This window comes from Nipponia nippon, unplaced genomic scaffold, assembly GCF_047370975.1.
Source record: "Nipponia nippon isolate SJK-2023a ecotype South Korea unplaced genomic scaffold, ASM4737097v1 scaffold_9, whole genome shotgun sequence".
In the NCBI taxonomy this organism is placed as follows: Eukaryota; Metazoa; Chordata; class Aves; order Pelecaniformes; family Threskiornithidae; genus Nipponia; species Nipponia nippon.
The window spans coordinates 13,935,172-13,954,067 of NW_028262413.1; the positions used below are offsets into that span (position 1 = coordinate 13,935,172).

The following is an 18,896-nucleotide window of genomic DNA, read 5'->3' on the forward strand; positions in this document are numbered from 1 at the left end:
CTTCACAGCTATGTCAATCCTCCAAGAAAAATAACCAAAAATATTTGATGCTAAAATCCAGTAAGATTCATGAAGTGCAAGTTTTGGAATCCAAAGAAGCTTCTTTTGAGGAACTGGAGTTCCATCTCTGGAAGTCTATCTTTCAGCCAACATCTAAATCGGCACTCATGCTAGTCATTTTTTCCAATAACCAAGTGAGTATGAGCTTTAAGAATGTGAGGCATGCATGGATATATCTCCAGGCTGAGGCACAAGCCATGTCCCATTTTAAAGTTATAGTTGATACTGATAAATATGGACTAATATTACTGGTAATTCCCACTGAGAGATGCTTCCTGCAGATCATGCTTTATCGCAATAGTGGAGTATAGCATACGAAGATAGAGATTAACAGTTCAATGTCTCCATCTTCCCAACTCCTTATAGAGGATATCTGAAGCATTGGGGTCTGCAAAAAAGAAGCTCACCCATCTCTTCCTTTGATTTCAGTTTCCTCTCCAAAAGGCCTCTGAAAAAGCAAAAAAGCCAAGTGTGGTAGAGATGAAATTTACCCTTAAAGTAGCAATAAATGTGTTTGTCAGCTTCTGCTTATGCATCCTATGTATGTTGACATTTTGACAGTATCAGACAAACTATACAATAATCTACCTGCTCCCCACCCAAGCCACAGATAAGCAAGTTATTATTGCACATTGTCAGAAGGTACATTCTCCATAGTAACTGCCCCAAAGGCTAGCACTGCTATCCTACCTGCAAACCTTGCTTGTTTCATTACTAATTTGAAATACTCATTTGAAATACATAATGTTTTCATTGTTTTTAGAATGGGACCATGCCCTTTGAGTTACAGGCTAGAGGCACAGCTATGAAGAGGTAAATTGCACAGCTCAAGACCACTGCAGAGGTTCCCATACAAACAGAGATGAAAGTGGCATCCAATAGTTCTAGACTGACCAGAACTCTTTAATAGTATTTGCTCAAGTGTGTCAGTGAACAGATTTCATTGCATTCTCAGACCAAAAATACAATACCTCCTAAAGACAAATGAAGTATACAGATTTGTATGCTTTTGGTCTCTTCATTGCATCATTTATCCAGCCTAGAAGCAAAAATTAATATTGCTTTCTTCCACAAGCCAAGAATAAAAATGTTCCCACTACTCTTCAGTGAGCAAATCTGACTTATGCCATACTTGAGTCTCAGTAAGTGCTATCCTGTTTACCTTTTTCATGGTAGCTGCACAGCAAGCGAAACTCTTGCAGTTATTTGCAAGAGCTCTTAAATCCCCTCACTGGCAAGCACGCCTCAGTACCTTCTCATTTCACAGACACAATCCCCATGCTTTTTGCTCTAGGATACATTAAAATGGCATATAAATGGCATTTTACAATGCCATGGAATAATAGCACTGGGCATGCATTTCCCCCTCTCTACTTCCTCCTTAACTCAGTCAGGGAGATAAAACAGCAGGAAAACAGTTTCATCATAAAATCAGAATAGCAAAATCTCTAAATTTTGAACTTTTTCCATTTCTCCAAATTCCCTTAAAAAGAGAAGGAAAGAAAAAAAAAAATCTGCAAGTGCCAAGCTATTGGCAATTCTAGGCAGTGTTTTATCTATGACATCTAAGCCAAAGGCCAAGTACCCAAGAAAGGCCGTAACTTAATAGCTGTAATAGATGCAGTAATTAGTAGTTGGTTTTAATCTGCAAGTCTGAGAACAGATTTTAATATGTGAAGCTATCAAAACTTGTTAAGCCCACACAAAACATTTTGGTTTCAAAGGACTTTCCACCCTCGCCCCAGAAAATCCTTTTTTTTATTTGAAAAAGTCCTTGCCAATTCTATCGGTAACACCCTCATCTGCTACAGTGCTAAATTTTCGCTCTCTGCCACATTACCACCGCAAACCTAGAGGCCAAAACTAAAACTCAAGTTCCCAGAAATCTAGAACAATTCAATTATTGGCTGCTACACCCCTTTTTACTGTTTCCCTTCCAGAGGAGGGTTAGGTCCAACCTACATTCCTGTCGCAGTGGCTATCTAGGAGACCACCTCACCTCCAGGAAACGCACACCCAAAGCTCCAACAATTATTCTACGTGCTAAGCTGGTTTGCTCCTGCATTATCTTTCACCAGCCCCACCTCTGTTCTAATTCAGCTGCCCGCTTCCTTTCGGGGCCTATGATAAATTTGTCTGGTTTAAGAACTGGAGAAGCCAAAGTGGCCAAACAGAGCAAACCCCCCAGATACTCCAACAGACACGTGCACCTCATTATTTATCGGAGCTGTGGTATACCATTTAGTTCAATATCTTCCCTTCCACCTTTCCCCAATTTTTTCACTGCATATGAAATACTACTTCCAAAACACACATTCCTGTTGCTCTTCCCCTATATTCACATTTGCATTTAGCACCCCTGTGCTTCAGCTGGAGAAAAGCCTTATCAAAACATGTCTGAGCCACTAAGGCAAAGTAAAAACACAGTCCTTTCTCCCATCAGTTTGGTGGAGGTATTTTCAGTACCAGTAACACAACAATGTTTATATCTTATTGCTGCTTTTCGTGGCGATAGGTATGATTCAAAAAGGTATATACCACAAACTAAAATATTAGTTGACTAAGGTATACATTGAGAAAAAAGCCTTAATCTTCTCTATTGCTGATCATTACTATCTGCTGATGCAAACCAATTTCATGCAATTTACACTTTTTCTGATTACATTTGAATGGTTACACTGCAGTAACCAAGTTTTTAAATGTGCTCACTTTTTTTTTTTTTAAGTAATTGAATAGCATTAGATTCCTTTCACCATTTTTTCCCCAGCAGACACTAGTAGAATTTAAACATTTTGGGCAATGTAACAAGAAGCTAACTTTTATTTTCTGTTGTTTAATTTAAGCTTGCAGATCCCTAGGAAGAATTTGCTTTTGCAGAAGCCTTAAAGTCCCTGCCCCATAGTTGGGATGCTTCTGCATTTTAGCAATAAGAAGTTTCTTGCAAGTTGTCTATAGAGACTTGTTTCTTGAAAGCATCATCTATAGCAAACTGCTAATGCATTTTATTAGTTTCAATTAGCTGGGATAAGCATGGCCTGCACAGAATGTGGTTGTCCGAGAAGCAGTCTGACTACATTATATTCCAACACCACATCCCCATGGCTGATGCTTCCCTTCCCTGCAATTAAAAGACGTTTGCTTGTTCTAGTCTACAAATTGCACTGTCACAAAAACCAAAGACCCTCAAAACAAATAAGATCTGCACAGTACTCTCAGCACTTATAACCTCTCACAGAAAATGCATATTGGAACATCAAAAAGACACAGTTTTGAAAGGCAGAAGCATACACAGATAAAATTCTAAGCTGTATCTTCAGACATTAGAGTTCTCTTTCCAGCTCTACCACTGAGCTGCCTTCTGACACTTTCTCCTTGCAGACAGAAGTTCCTTGCTAGAAGCTGGATATCATGGCATGTAGCTGGTGAGGGGGCAGGCAGACAGAAGGAAGAAAAGCAGCTTCTAGTTTCTTTTTCACCTCCTCACAATATTACCATGTTTTAGAACATAAGTTTGTCCACAGCATCAGCATAAAGTCAAGAAGTGCCAAACTACAAGGCAGGCAGTCACTATTCTCCAGATCACTTTACCAAAACGATTAGTACAATCTTTCTCTGCGCCTATTCTGACAATGCTCTCCATGCCAGTAACTCGCAAAATGACCCAATAATAAATACTGAAAAACGTGGCAAAAGGACAGTCTCCTAAAGTTTACTTTTAATAAATACAGAAAACCTTTGTAAAGCAGCAGCCAAAAAGACCAGTTTGGGCTCCATTCCAGCTCTCTGGCATAATACTTGTTCTGTTAGCATTACAGCCAACACTTCAAAATTTGGCTGACACACCCAGGAAAGCGGCTCCCAACACTTTCTCTGTGTTTATACAAATAGCCAAGATTGAGCTTATACCAGCATTTTTAGGGTTTGTTTGTTTCAAAGCAGAGAGCCTGATTTAGGGATTTCTGCATCACAGAACTAGGGCAGGAAAAAGAATTTCTTTAATACTGACAGCTGAATTTTCTGTTGTGAAGATGGGATGAGCCCATCTGCATTTATTCTACCTTCAAAGAAAAAGTTGTGCTCCTCTACAGGTGCAGTTTCACTTAATACTTACTTATAACTAACTGTAGCATTGCCAAAAGATGCAGTTTCAATCCTTTTGCTACCCTATTCCTTGTGTACACCCTGCTTCCCTGTGTTGATTCAAGCAATTGCAGAATGAGCCAAGTTAGCTTTGCTGATCCAAAAGAAAATTAACCAAAAAGCAGACATTCCCATCCAGAGTAAATGCAACTTGAAGCCATGCACCCCCCAAAATTGCCACACTACGCACATCAGAATGCTTCATTTCTAAGGTCTTTTTAAAGGCATGGGATAAGAGATCTGGAAATGCAGCGTGTTCATCAGATCTGAGGATAATTCTGATGGGAAGGGACCTCAGGAGGTCATCTTGTCCAAAGTTCTGCTCAAAGCAGATAAATTCATCCAGGAGATGACAAGACATAACCTACTTACTATCGGGAGCTGTAAAGGTTAAGTGACCTGTTAAGGTTAAGGAGGAGGTAGATGAAGCTTAAGAAAGGCTCCGCAACACATTCACAACAAAAAAAGGGAAGGGGGGGCAGGAAAGCTTGGCTACTCAACTTTTTTTTTAAACCAATATTCACTTCCACTCAACAGGAAAACTGGATCTGCTCCAGTTTAATCAGCATGGCACCTACTAGGATCACTATATTGCCCTAGCAAGATGAAGGAAACTGAAAAAACGGCAAGGTATACAGGATCTTCTACAAAGATGCAGGAAGCACAGTAAACTTAAGACTCCTTATTCTGTTGCGAATGGCTTACAGACTTAGGTCTGCTGTAGAAATGTCACTTCTTTGGAATATTTGCCTCTAGTTAACTTAGAAAAAGCACTCATGCAAGCATCGCTATCATATCAGATACACAGATTATCCTCATTTTCTTAAATCAGTAGGATCCAGGATTTAACCACTTTGGACATAAGACTACATTGGCAGAGCATGCCAGTCACATGTACACATGCTCTTGGAGCCAGAAGCACTCCTGTTCTTTGCCTACACAGCGCATCACTCAGCAGAGCTGCTACTGACATCAGCCTTATATCTGCACCACTTACTACAGTCCTAAATATCTCTCATTTAGGAGGCAAAAAAAGACAAGAAGGCATCAATACTAACTTTTGCTAGCCAGGAGCAGATTTTTTAATTGTTTGTTTGTTTAAAAAAAAAAAAAAGAAAGAAACCAGAGGATAGACTGTAAATCCTCCACACTTGAGGGAGGCAATTATTGTAGATCAAATATTCCTCCATAAACCCCATTTTTCTACAAGGCTTTGGGAACATCACACAATTTAGATATTATTGCCATAATTTCTAACACATCTACCCCAGTGATTGCTAAGTAAGTTTTACCCTGCTGTGTTACTCACTGCCTGGTGGATATCAGCCTTCACTTCTTCGCTCAGCATTCCCTCAAACACAAAGGAATCGCCAAATTTCTCTGCCTATAGAAAGAGCAAAAGATTCAATGCTATTATCAAAGGAATGTTATTCTTAAAACGCCACTCACATTTACAGCTTTATTTTATCAAGGATAAGGAAATTCCAATAGTAATTTTGAGTTGTCTTTCAAGGAAGCTATTTTGGAACAGAAGAGAAAGCATTTTATCTCTGGATGTCATTCTTCAACAGTCACTAGACAAATGGCAGCTCACAGAGCTTCTGCAAATGTTTTTACTTTTAGTAATTAAAAATACAGTTCCAATTGTCCCAACTGCTTTAAAACGCTACAGTCAATAATCGAACACTCAAGGGCATATTTCATTTCTCTTCCTTTGGGAATCACAATAAAAGACTTAAGCCTTGTCACTTACTGCACCTTCATCATCATTAGCACCATGTTTTAAAGTGCTGTTAAAACAACAACAGAAGAGTTAAAAGTAACCCAATCATCATATCTAGCATTATATAAAGCCAAAAGAAACAAACAATACAAATAATTTCAATGAATCGTAGCACACAATACCAACATAGGGTTTTTTCTCCCCTTGGTAAACTAAGTGAATTGATATACTAGGGAAGTCAAAACATGTTATCAGAATTCAACACATTTGCCCTTCTCCATTTCTTCATTTTATTACAGGCATTCAAAGACTGAAAATGATAACCATGAGCTGCTTCTGCATGCTCAGAACTCTTCAAGAAGCACAGTTTGAAAGAAGGATCCCATTCACCACGCAAATTGCAAGAAGTTTTAGCATATGACCGTAATCTTTATATATTCAGTTTCAGAAAAGAAAGAGAAGAAAAAAAATACTTAATTTCTCACTTGCCCAATCTGAAAGACCCACTCAAAGATGCAAACAGGTTTATCAAAGAGAAGAAAAAGATACTTATTTTTTTTCTCTCCTGCCCAATTTGAAAAACCCAGACAGAGGCAAACAGGTTTGTCACGTAAAGGACCCCAGACTTCAGTCTGACAGCCTCCATCAAGGGCTTTTTTTTAAGTTTGTTTAAAAATACTTTTGGTTCAACAAGATAGTTGTCCATCCGGAGATTCTTTTCTTCAGCTTTCTATTTACTTTCAGGTTTCATTTGCCACTGGAGTTCAGCCTAGTCCTTAATAAAAGAAAACCAAGAAGTAGTTTGGCTCTGTTCACCCACAGTAAGTAATGTGGGCATTATTTAAATACACAAAAAGCAGCTCAGCTGCATCCCCAAAAAAACCCTGCAGAATCAGTGCTGTTTACTCTAACTCTGTTAGAGTTTATTTTTCCAAATCCAGCGTAAGGGGGCCCCATGTGAGGGGGGGAAGGGAGAAAGTGGAAGTGGAACACCCAACTACACCAGCTGAGCCATGAAGCACTGTCTGAAACAGACTCCATCTGATGCAGTGCTACATTCAAATACCACTGCACGTGTGCTCATTCCAGCAGCTGTTTGCAACAAGTAAGCCCTGTTCAAACTCAAAATTGTTAAGCAACCTTTTTTCATAATTATTGAGTGAAGAACTTAAAACCAGAAATAGTTCCGTAGATAAAAGAAGCCCCTCATCCAACCAGAAGGATCCTGTCTTCCAATTGAGAACCAGTTTATCAAGTAAATTCAGCAAAGTGCCTCCTTTGAGACCTGATCATTACCGAGGCTTTTATTTGCCTAAAAGGCCTCTTAGGGTTTTATAAAAGTTGCGTAGGAACAGTCAACTGTCAGGAAAGAGCAGAGCCTCAAGCACAGGTAGCTTCTTTCTTGGAAGAACCTTAACATATTCTTTCTTACTCCATTGTTCCCAGTAACATGCACAAAACTATTATTATACTTGCTATTATGCCTTCTTTAGACAGCAGGGCTTTCTATTGCTCAGCTCATTAGCAAGTAGCTGTGCTGAACCAGCCTGCAGAGTCCTTGGCTATCACAGGTTTTTAAATCCCTTCTCCCTGTTCCTCTAAAGTAAGGAGAATCTAACAACATAGCTGTACTAGTACAAAGATGTCCTAGGACCCAAAGGTCAAAAAAAGCCCAACACCACCAACCCCAAAAAATCCTGCATAGACATCTTCAGCCACCTGTTAGCTTCACCCCGGCTGCCTCGGTCATACTGCAGGGAAGATATCAGTTCAGGCATCAAGACACTTACTAAATGTAACACTATACATCTAAATGCCCTGACAGACCCCTGGACAGCAAGGCAAGCCAATTTTCTCTCTACACTACATACATCAGAAACATTCCAGTATGCAAATCCCAAGCAAGTATTCATACTTCAAAAAAGAAAAGCCTGAGTTTTTAATGGGGATTTTGCCAACACAAAGAAAGATGGCAGGAGACTGTATACCTTTCTGCCTTACCTCAGTAACGTACCCAGTAGAATTCACAAATCTCTCAAACTCCTCATTGCTGACCTCATACTGATCCATGTAGAAACTGTTAACGTGGACTCTTCTAGCAGGCCATTCTCCATCTTGCTGTATTTCAGGCTCATCAGTGCCCATTGTGAACGCTCCTCCTGGAATAGCGACCATCTGCAGAGAAAACACCACCCAAGAGATTATGAAAATGAAAGACTGAAAAAGTCCTATTGCTCTTACTCCTCCTCCACCTCATCTTTGGAGGTACTTTTGCTTTTAGCAGCATTTCACAGACAAAAGCAGTACAACAAAATGGCAACAGTGGCATCTTGATCACCACCTGTTTGGAAGAAATAGCAAGCAGAACTTAAATTGAGAACAAACCCCCCATTTTTAGCTCTTTCTACATGAAGTCTGGGTAATTCAGAACTTTTACTGGGGGTAATGCCTGTGCTCTAATGAGGAGAGACATGTTCCCTTACTGAACCTAAGAGCCAAGAAACAGTCCAGAGTCCTTTCTATTCATTTTCAGATGAGGAATTTTGGTATTTCACTATTTCTAGGAAGGCTTGATGCATCAATGAAGAATCTGGAGATTATGAAACTGTAAAGTGCTCTTCTGTAGACAAGCCTATGCTTCTTTGCATACTAACTACACGTGGTTTTTCATTTAATAACAGGCACGTGCAGCATTTTATTACCAACCATGCTGCTAACTGGCAGGTAGACACAGCACCTGCAGCTCTGCGGGCCAAAGACGAGACAAACTTTCAAGTCAGTTATATTCCACTCCTCTGGAAGACTGGCCTTGGGCAAGAGCCTCAAGCTTCAGAAATGAAGGATGAGTGACAGAACAACATTTTAACTATTTCAATAAAATGCTTTCCCTTTAAGGCCTCAGCCAGTTTCCAGAGAAATAAAAGACATTTTCCCCTCAGATTTTGTGGGCTCTTTCCAGGAAGACAAAGGTTCCAGAGGTCTTGTCATGCCTCATCAGATGCTTCCTGAGAGCCCTCTAAAGACCACAGACTGAGCAATGCACTCCTCACCCAAGAAGCAGTTCACCCAAAAAACAAGAGCACCCATGATCCCTGCTCAGAAGCCTGTGCTGGAATGAAGAATGACAGCTCAGGATGCATAAAATCTTCCCAATGGGCAGGTGATGTTTCAAGGGCTGACGCTACCCAAGAGCTCGCTTGCCAAGAAGTTACCCAACCCATCATCAACAGATGAAAGAATTGGGGAAGAAAACTCCTTCTCCTTTCTTTTCGGTATTCCTGAGCTACCTTCACCCCCTAACTCACATTGAATTCAGCCACCTCACTCATCCTCTGGCAACGGTCAGAAGTTTGTGAGTGGGTGAGCCCCAAAAAAGCCAGCCAGCACTGACATAGGCATCCACTGTGGAAATAATCTGGCATATCACATTGCTCCTGAACGTACCTTGGCAGTGATCTGTGATCACACACTACTCTTACAAGGAATTCAAGCAGGCAGACCAGTGACAGAACCTACGATGAACAAAGCCAGTTCTAAGCCAGCATTTTTTTTTTTTTTTTGCAAGATCCTGATGTTCGGTATGCAGGAAATTCAAGTCCAATAACAGAAATATTCACTGAGAGAGAAGTTTCCAGAGTAGCACGCTTCTAACACTACTCCAGAAGTGCAGTTTAAGTTCTGACAGAAAAAGAAGCCTGGCTTTTAAATGTATGAGAGTTCAAACAAAATTCCATACACATTTAGTGGAATAACACAATAGCAACATGTACATTAAAAGTAGCCAAACTGTAAAGACAAGATTGTAAAAAATGTGAACTGATGTGACATTATTCAGATGAAGAGGGAGGTTCACAGAACCAAAGATGGACTTCGTACATATAGCCGTTTTGCAGCACGGCCTAGATTATAGGACCTTGATGCTTCTATAGTTGAAATTTCTTGGGTTTTTTCTTACTTCACAAGATTCTCTTCATAAAGTTCAATGCTTCACCAAAACAGTTTATCTGGATGCCCACACTGACTCACAAACCAGGAAGACAAAAAGAATAATTAGTTACATTCCAACTTCTGGAGTTTACTGTTATTTATGTTCATATCAGCTCTCTAGCACCTCTCCCTATTCTTAAGAGAATTTGGAGTATTTGACATAACCCTACATAGCCAATTTCATTGTTTCTTCTCCACTATAGATCTCTCCTTTTGCTTGGGTCTCTCCCAGCGACACTTAAAATTCACACAACTTGCAAAAGGCCTGTAAGAAGTGCTACAAATACTTTTTCCTTTGAACTAATCACATTTGAAGCTAGCTGCATCCTCATAACTTTTTCTCCACTAAAAAGAATCTGAGCACTTACAGATTGCCTTTAACTGAATCCATAAAAGGGCTTCAGGATAAATTTGCTTACATTTTTTAGGACTTAGGGAATGACAATGTGGTACGAAGCTGCACCACTTCCTTCCTTCCAATCTCTTTCCAACCCACTGTAGCTAAAACAACTCCTTGAAGCAGTCTTCAAAGCAAGATTCAGAGCTCACTAGTGAGCTGCTGTCTAAAAGCATGTGAAAAATTAACTCTTGCTTTGCAGCCTAGATTCATTTCCAAAACCTAAAAAATCTCAAGATTGCCAGTGTATGTTCCGCTAGGAATGTCCAAAGGCTTCCTTATGAACCTTCGGCTTTTGCAGCCCTCTCACACAGTTACAACTGAGACTTCTGGCATGTCAACCAGTGTCATGTCCAACACTGATACCAAATATTGATTCCACAGGGTTATCCTCCCCCACCAAGGCTCATTTCACAGCTCCACCTCCTGTTTGGAAATAGAACCTGCCTTTGACAGCCAGCTTTATGATAACACCACATCATAGGCTGCAAGGCTCAGACATCTGACAGCGCTCTTCAGCTGAGAACGGCGGAATACAACACTAAGTAAAGAACAGATTTTCTGCATAGACATCACATCCAGAAACCGCATTTGTATAGTTAATTAAGCAGCTTTAACATCCAGTTTTAAAATACCAGTAGCTAAAACTGAGGAAGTAATCTCTAATAAATATCAAAGTTGAACTATGGAGGTAGAAATCCAACAGCAGAGGCTGACAGATACATCATTTACTATATTAGGTAGAGTGTGCAACAAAAATTGCCTGCATCTTCACAGTATTACTTAGCTAGCACATGCAGCCCAACCTCAACAACAGGGACCACGTTTGCCTATGATAATACTTGTGTTGAAAGTATTATGGTAATGTAGAGCAGACCCACTAAAGTACTAGCTCCCCATTTCTAAAGACGTAGCAGAAATAATTCATCTCAGTTGTGGTTGAGGTAGAAGCCAATTTTTCCCCTCACTTCCCTTCTGGTAAAAATGTTTTCCAGCTAAGCATAATCAAGTTATGTTGTGACTACAGCTTAAAATCCAGCAGCAACTAGTTTTCATTATCTGCTGTTGAAGTTGCCAGCTTCCTTGCATAAAGTAAGAGTCAAATGATTTTTTTCACCCTACAGTGAGACCCACAGTGAAATGCCAAAATTTATTACATGCAATTTATATCAGTGACATAGAGCCCAAGTGCAATACAGATTATTTAATTCATACTCTTTAAATATTCTCAAATTTCTTAAGTGCAGCCTGCAGTAGTAAAGTCATAATTACCACTGTGCATCCTTCCCTTTACTTGGTAACACACTGCCTGTGTGACACAGGCTTTTTCCAAGCTGACACAGCTTCCCAGTGTTATACCACAATATACTGCCAATTAGAGAGGCAGCCCCTCACATTTTTACTATTTGCAAGCCATCTCGCACAAGAACAAGAACCAAGCCTGCTGTGATATAATTTTGTCTGCCAAAGTTTACTAGCACCTTTCATGAATTGAAACAGCAATCCCATTTCTAATGACTGAAGATACCTCATCCAGTGAGGCATTTGGTCTCCAGTGATACAAAAAGTCTCAGCATCCCTTTGCAGTAAGCACCGTCATAGCACATCAACCCATGTTAAACACTGCCTTCATCAGGAAGGCGCATTCAGCTCTGGATGGTGTCTTTCAGAAGAGCAGCAACAGCAGCAGCAATAGAAGAGAATAAGCAATTAAAGAGACTTTTGCTTGAAGAAAACCTGAAAAGATATCTAGATATAGGTACATAAATGACAGCTTTGCTGAAATACACACAAGACACCCGACATACCACTCGTCAGCATTTCAATTCCGTTGATACCAACACAGACCTAAAAGAGATGGGGGGACAGACAGACACACCAGAGCCACAGTAGTAGTGATGTTCACCAAGGAAGGGACTACACTAACAGAGCTACCGCCGCCCTGGGCTGTACGACAAAGGACGGCCACACTTACGCAAGTACTCTGGGATGTGTACGCCCAGCGTTGGCCAGCTAAAGGTGCAGGGAGGCCTGCCAAAACAAGCAGCCGAGAAAAACACCTCGAATCGGTTTGTCATGTCTCAGCTTTGCCCAGGGAGGAGCGGTCGGGGCGGACACGGGCAGGGATGCAGGCAAGGCCACCAGGACATGGGCACCGCTGCCCAGGCCGCTCTCCGTCTTCAGGAACACCCAGACGGCCCGGGAGACGCTCGGGCTCTCTGAGCTGGAAAAGCGAGACGGGACCAGCCGAGGCACCCGTGCCCGAGCAGAGGCTCTCACGAATTAGGCCCAAGAGGGCTGCGAAGCAGCTTTAGCGTGAGTTTCTACACAGCAGCCCGCGCCCCCGGGGCTCTCCGTCACCCCCCGAGCACCGCAGGAGGCCCTGCTTCGCCCAGCACCGCCGGGGACGCCCCACGGCCCGGCCCAGCCCGCGGGGCCACCGCAGCCGCCCGCCCCCTCCTCAGCGCGCTCGGCCTCCCGCCTCAGGGCGCGGCGACAACCGCCGCTCACCGGCCCGTGCCCAGCGCTCCGGCTGCCGCTCGCCGCCGCCGAGTACCGCCACGCTGCTCCCTCCCGCCCGTCGCCGCGCCGGCTGGCGCTGCACCCGCAGTCCCCACCGGGTGCCGCCTCCCCAGCCGCGCCGGCGGCCGCCGCCAGCCCCAGCAGCAGGAAGAGGCGGCCGGGCAGCCGGGCGCGGGCTGCCGCGGGCGCAGCCATGTTGGCGGAGGCACCACGTGCCGCCGGCGGTCAGGTGACGAGCCGCGCCTTAAAGGGGCAACCGCCGCCTACCGCGGCGGCCCGGGTAGGCCGGGCGGCGGGGGCGTTCCCGCCCTTCCCGCCGCGCGGGGAGGCTGTTCGCGCACCTCAGGGGGAGCTGGGGCGCTGCCGCCTGGCTCGGCCCCCGCAGGGACCCCGCGGGCAGGCGCCTCGGCAGTCCCGCGAAGAGCAGCCTGCGGCTCCGCCCGAGCGCCCGGCGGGCCGGGCCGGGCCGGTGTCACGGCAGGCGAGGCGCACAGGTACTTGTAGAGCGCGCGTTGTCTCCGACAGGTACGTGAGGCGCTGAGACGAGCGAGGGAGCGGGGAGGCATCGGCCCCGCCCCGCCAGGCGCGCCCGGGGGTGGCCGCGCTGCCCGCCGCCTCCCGCCCCAGGCATTCCCCGCTCGGATGCGAAGTTCGCCTGGCCTTCCTCTGAAAATAACGAGGTGCTGGAGCAAAGGTGGCCTAAATAAAGCACGGACACCTGTGCTTTTGCACAGCCACTGTACCCAGGGCTCTGGCACCTAACGGATAGTGTTTAATGTAGATGGTATTCAAGTTTATTCGAGATGTAGGTCCCATACCTAACAATTAACATGCTTGAGAAAAATATGTACATGAAATGAATGCAGATAGGTCTGTGTTCCCAAAAATAATTTAACTATCCATCCATAGAATCCCTTGGCACAACACAGTCGTTTAGTGCTCATTTCACCTCCATGGGTAACAAATAGGGAAATAGAGATGCTACCTTTAAGTATTCTCACTTTGAGATGTCAAAAACTGCAACTAGGGGTCATTGTAGTTGACCGATTATGTTACTTAACAATATTCACAGTAAGGGGAAGTTCAAGCTGTGGAGGTACTGCTCAGCAGAAGTGAGGGCTGGCCCTTTTGTAAACTCTCTTGGAAATCATTGCTAGTAACTTGCGCCAAAGATAGTCTTCTCGTGGCCTTGGCCTCTGGCTGAGGCCATCAGTATTCATGTGTGTTTTAAGCTCCTTCTTTCTTTCTCTTTTGCAGCAAATTGCTGCAATGAAACTGCAGCTGAAGGACAGCCAACAGCATGTAGATAGTACTAATGTCAGAGACTCATACAAGGTACGTCATGCTAAACAAAAAACTGAGGGGATTTGGCTGGGGGGGGGGGTTTGGCACGGCCGCTGCTCGGGAACAGGCTGGGCATCGGTCAGCAGGTGGTGAGCAATTGCATTGTGCATCACTGGTTTTGTATATTCTTTTATCATTATTATTTTCCCTTCCTTCTCTGTCCTATTAAATTGTCTTTATCTCAACCCATGAGTTTTACCTTTTTTCTGATTTTCTCCCCCATCCCACTGTGGGGGGCGTGAGCGAAGAGGCACGTGGTGTTTAGCTGCCTGCCGGGTTAAACCACAACAGTCATGTAAATCTTTACTTTGCATGGGAGCTTCTGTTCAGAACTGTCATCAGAATGGATCTTCTTCTGGATCCTCCACTATGCTGAAAGAAATCTTTACTCATTCTGTGGGATATTAATTCAAAAGATTTAATATAATTTTTCCCTGTCAGATTAGGACTGTGCAACAAAAAGAAGCATGGCCATAGTGAAGGAGGGGTGGGGGTTTTTGTTGTTTTGTATTAGTGCTAGAAAGGAACAGTACTCAACTCTTATTTGCTGTATGAAATTTTACTGTGTGTAAAATGACAGTGCTGGCAGTCTTCACAAGCATGCATTTCAATTATCCATCATTAGTCCCTTTTGCCCTGTGACGTACTTAGAAAAGCAACAGAGTGCAGGAAAACAAATGAATACAAATTTAATTATAAAATCAACCCTTGCTGCTTCAGGGTAAGAAAATGTAAACATTCCTTTTATGTTGAAACAGTGATCTTAGCCCTGTGCTTTAATGAATCTCTGTGAAAATGCAAAGTAAATATAACTTATTTTCTCCTTCCAAATTTCCAGTGCAATTTACTGAAATAACAGCAAAATCTAGGTAATCCAAATTCTACAGTCTTCTAGAACTGAAAACAGTCTGCCAGGATAACTTCCCCTTATTAAAGCCATGGGATTCTGGCTGTGTCATGATAAAATTGAAGAAAATCAGCTAATTTCTGACGAGCTGGGACTGTTCTCTAGTGTATCTTGCCCACATATTCATTCTCATTGCTCATTTTCCTAGAATTCTTTTCTGCATCATTTGTGTACTTCCATCAGGAAAGTTTACGTTCCTTATTCTCTCAGGAGACTAGATGAAATAATTACAATTACAGTTAGCTTCTGAGCAACATCCAACTCCTAGTTTGTAATCCTGAGGACTTCTGAGAACTTTTGCTGGTGTCATGTATTGATCATGTTTGTGCTCCTAAGTCATTTGTTCACAGGCAGCTAATCTCTTCCACACAGGGTTTAGTTATTCTCTTTCCTCGCACTGAGTGTACCATGCTTCAGGATTAAGATCCTGATTTCATTGTTAGTAAAATATTATAGAAATGAGAGACTTTTCAGCCCTTAGCTGAAAAGCTGAGATGTTGCCTAGCATTTATCCCTGTTGTTAGTAGTGTTTTTCATCTCTTAGTGCTGCAGTGCTGGCATGGAAGGCTCTGACGACAGGAAGCTTTTGTGATCATCTACCTCATCATGAAGACCAGCCACGAGCAAGATTAGACAGTTTGATCCTTAGAGTCCTGGTGGCTGCCTGGAATATCTTCTGCTCTAAATTTAATTCCAGGGCTGCTGATGGTGCAGCTGAACCAACAGCAGAGACAAAAAAATGTGCAAACCCACCCAGCGGGCTGGATTTCTTTCTGTCCAAAATAGTCCAAAGAATTCAACAGTTAATTGCAAATTTGGCAGCATAAAACAAGATAACATTGTTCTTATTCTTGGCAAATAAGACTTCAAACTTCCTATCTTTCATCAATGCTGAATTCACATAATTGCTACAAATAAGGTAGCAATGGAGCAGAATAAGATTCAAAAAGGAGAAAAAGAACAGAGTTCTCCAATAGCAAAAAAAAAAATCTCTGGCAAGGTGTTTTCCTGTGACTGAAATCACATATGTGATTGGGCTAAACATTTATATTATAACACTCTAAAGACTGAAGGGCTATCTACCAAGTAGTATTTTTTTCACTGTTTCCTCTCCGAATTCTTGAGCAGTTCTTAGACCCTCTTTGCGTATGTGCGTGTGATCGAACCCCAAGCCCTTGTTTGCTACTGAGCGAATCGGACTCCCCATCTCAGGGGATACCTGCTGTGGTTCACATTATCAATGAAACAGTTGCTTTAAGAGAATAATTCTATGGTACTTCTGAGTGTGAAATTTTTCATTCCCAGACTGCCCTACTGTTTCGTCTCTTCTTAAAGCTGTAAGATTATAGGAACCTTATGAACTCACCGTGCCTGCAGCAGCATCCCAAAGCAAGTTCCCAAAGAGAAATGGAAAAATTGTCCACTGTTGGAAATTTTCATTATTATCTTGTCTTTGCCAGTACCCCTTCAGATCCAGCAAGTTCTTTGCAGTACTTGATCGGTATTATGGCTGAAGGGCCTTCAGTAGCACAAACTCCACAGCCTTTGAAGAACTGACCAAGACCCAGAAGCAAATGTAGTCCATGAGAGAAAATGTAGCCTTTGATATTCTACCTTCGGGAGAGGCTGCAAGATCAGAGGACTGGTAGGCTGCAGAAGGAGCAGGAAACAAATGACATGACTGCTGTAGGAGAAGCATGGAGAGAGGTAGGCAACCCTTCGGACAACGAACTGAGGCTTTGGGAGAGAGCAGAATGTCCCCAGGTCTCCTCTGCTGTCTCCTGTGCATCCCATATTCACAGAACTTCGTACTGTCAGGGTGGGTGTGACTGGGGGACCCCTTCATCCTCTGTCTGTGGGAAATCCCCCCAGACTGTGGCTTACATCACACGCGATTTCTGATGTACTGCTGCTGCTCTTATTTAGCACTCGGTAATGAAGATATTGCAAGGCATGCCGCTAAAGGCGTTCAGTGGGCAAAGCTCGTTGTGACAGCCCTTATGCCACTGCCATAGAGCACCAGACGTTCTAGCCGTTCACTGTCCTCAGCCTACTAAACTCATCCAGAGATTAGATTTGATTACATGAGAATTCATTAGGATTACCTAATGATATTAGGCACCATTACTCTGCCAAATTTCTGATGAGTAATGGCTTGTAGTATTGCAGCCATTTATGAAAATGATGGAACTCTATTCACTGACCTTCGCTTAAATTCCTAAGTCATGGACTTCTACTTCTGCATATTGTTGCTTGGTAGCCATAATCACAACTTCTCTGGTATTATTTTTTAACGAAGAACCAATATAGCGGTAGGTTGTGTTGAATCGGACCGCTGGCAGATCCAGACTTGTTCCCTTTCTCCAGCGGCGGTGCGCTGCTGTCGAGAGGGAAACAAGGCGCGAGCGTGGCGGCAGCAGTTGCGCACCGTTTCCCACCCGTGGTCTGAGGCAGCAGGTAGGCGCGGGTGGAAGCGAGAGGAGGGAAGCGTTTTCTTCGCCTTATGCCAATTAAAGTGATACAGCAGTTCTGCTGCGCAAACATCGCGCCCGCTTCAGCGAGGCACTTTGTGCTGCCAAACACAGCAGCTTGTACCCACAAAGGGCATAAAAATTACAGTATTGTCTTGGACGATATACCTTGACTAATATTTTAAGGACAAATGATTGCATAATAAAATAAATAAAAGGAAACACTACTTGTTTTTTGTCACTGCTGGCCATTCTGGCTGAAGTCGCGTTGTCGGTAGACAGGCGTTAACGTTAGCGCATCCCGATGCCAGGTAGTCTTACTGAAGAGGAAACCAAGTAAAACTCACTGCTTTCAAAGTTTTAAACTGTTCTTCTGCGAAACAGCTGGTGTGCCCCAGGTTACCACGCTTCCGTACAGCAAAAGGCTCTGCTCTTCCAGGAGCTGAATTGCCCCAGAAGTGGAAGCAGCGTGCACAACCAACCTTGCGAAACCTCGGTCCCTGCTCTGTCAGCGCAGGGGCTTAAGCGTGATCTCTCCGCTATTTTGCACTTCCCAAACCGCGCGAAGACCTGCATTGACTAAGAGTTTATTTTTTCCTGGCTTGATTTTCTCGCAGTTCACGCGGCTGGTGACACCGTGCCGCTGCGCCCCGCCGCTCCTCGGCGGCTGCTGGGCAGCGCTGTCCCACGCGTCTCCCGCCGCCCGTCCGGTGCCAGGGCTCTCTGCGACCCCCCGCCCCGGACGAAATATAGTTCCGAGCCGCCACACGTTTTGAACCCACAGACCTGCGAGAGCCTGGGCCGCCGGCGGGCGCGGACAGCCGGCGGAGCCCCGGCCCGGGGAGCCCGCGGCGCCGGCACCGCTGCGGGGGTCGCCCCGTCCCGCCGGCTCGGGCGCGGCGCGGGGCACGCCGGGAGTTGTAGTCCCGCGGGGGCGCTCCCCCGCTGCGGCGCGGCGCCGCCAGGACTCCGCTACCCAGAGAGCCCCGCGGCGGTATATAAGGCGCGGCGGCGAGCTCCGAGCGCAGTAACCATGTGGATGTGCAGCTGAGGCGGCGGCGGGCGGGGGGAGCTCGGCGCAGCCTCCATCCTAACGGGACCGGGCAGCGCCGCGCCGCCAGCATGGGGCTGCCGAGTCGCCGCTAGCCCGCCCCGCCGCCACCGGAGCCAGGTAGAGCCGGGGCTGCGGCAGCGGCTAGGGAGGGAGGGAGGCGGCGAGCCCGCCCCGCTCTGGCCGCCGGGGCAGCCCCCTTACCAGGGCCGCCGCTGGGCTGCGGGCGCGGGGCCGCCCGGGGCGGGGCGGGGCGGGGGGGCCGGGGGGTGCCGCCCGCCACCGGTGCTGAG

The 18,896-nt window shown here is 44.6% G+C and overlaps 2 protein-coding genes across 5 annotated transcripts in view; one reads left to right on the top strand and one right to left on the bottom strand.

Annotated features, from left to right (window-relative positions):
- Nucleotides 1–13,303, bottom strand: part of SUMF1 (sulfatase modifying factor 1) — a 38,000-nt gene extending 24,697 nt beyond the window's left edge. The window contains exons 1-4 of one of the 4 annotated variants that reach the window (XM_087744227.1): nucleotides 12,926–13,033; nucleotides 12,283–12,338; nucleotides 7,925–8,098; nucleotides 5,510–5,584 (exon numbers count right to left, since the gene is read on the bottom strand). In XM_087744227.1, the coding sequence (XP_087600353.1) occupies nucleotides 5,510–5,584; nucleotides 7,925–8,098; nucleotides 12,283–12,338; nucleotides 12,926–13,025 (405 nt within the window). In that variant the 5' untranslated portion in view covers nucleotides 13,026–13,033. Of the gene's footprint in view, nucleotides 1–5,509; nucleotides 5,585–7,924; nucleotides 8,099–12,282; nucleotides 12,339–12,818; nucleotides 13,035–13,171 lie in introns of those variants that run through there. The other 3 variants (XM_087744228.1, XM_087744226.1, XM_087744229.1) reach the window with 3 other exon arrangements.
- Nucleotides 13,183–18,896, top strand: part of ITPR1 (inositol 1,4,5-trisphosphate receptor type 1) — a 186,296-nt gene continuing 180,582 nt past the window's right edge. The window contains exons 1-2 of the mRNA XM_087744237.1: nucleotides 13,183–13,324; nucleotides 14,088–14,165. Of these exons, the coding sequence (XP_087600363.1) occupies nucleotides 14,146–14,165 (20 nt within the window). The 5' untranslated portion in view covers nucleotides 13,183–13,324; nucleotides 14,088–14,145. The remainder of the gene's footprint in view (nucleotides 13,325–14,087; nucleotides 14,166–18,896) is intronic.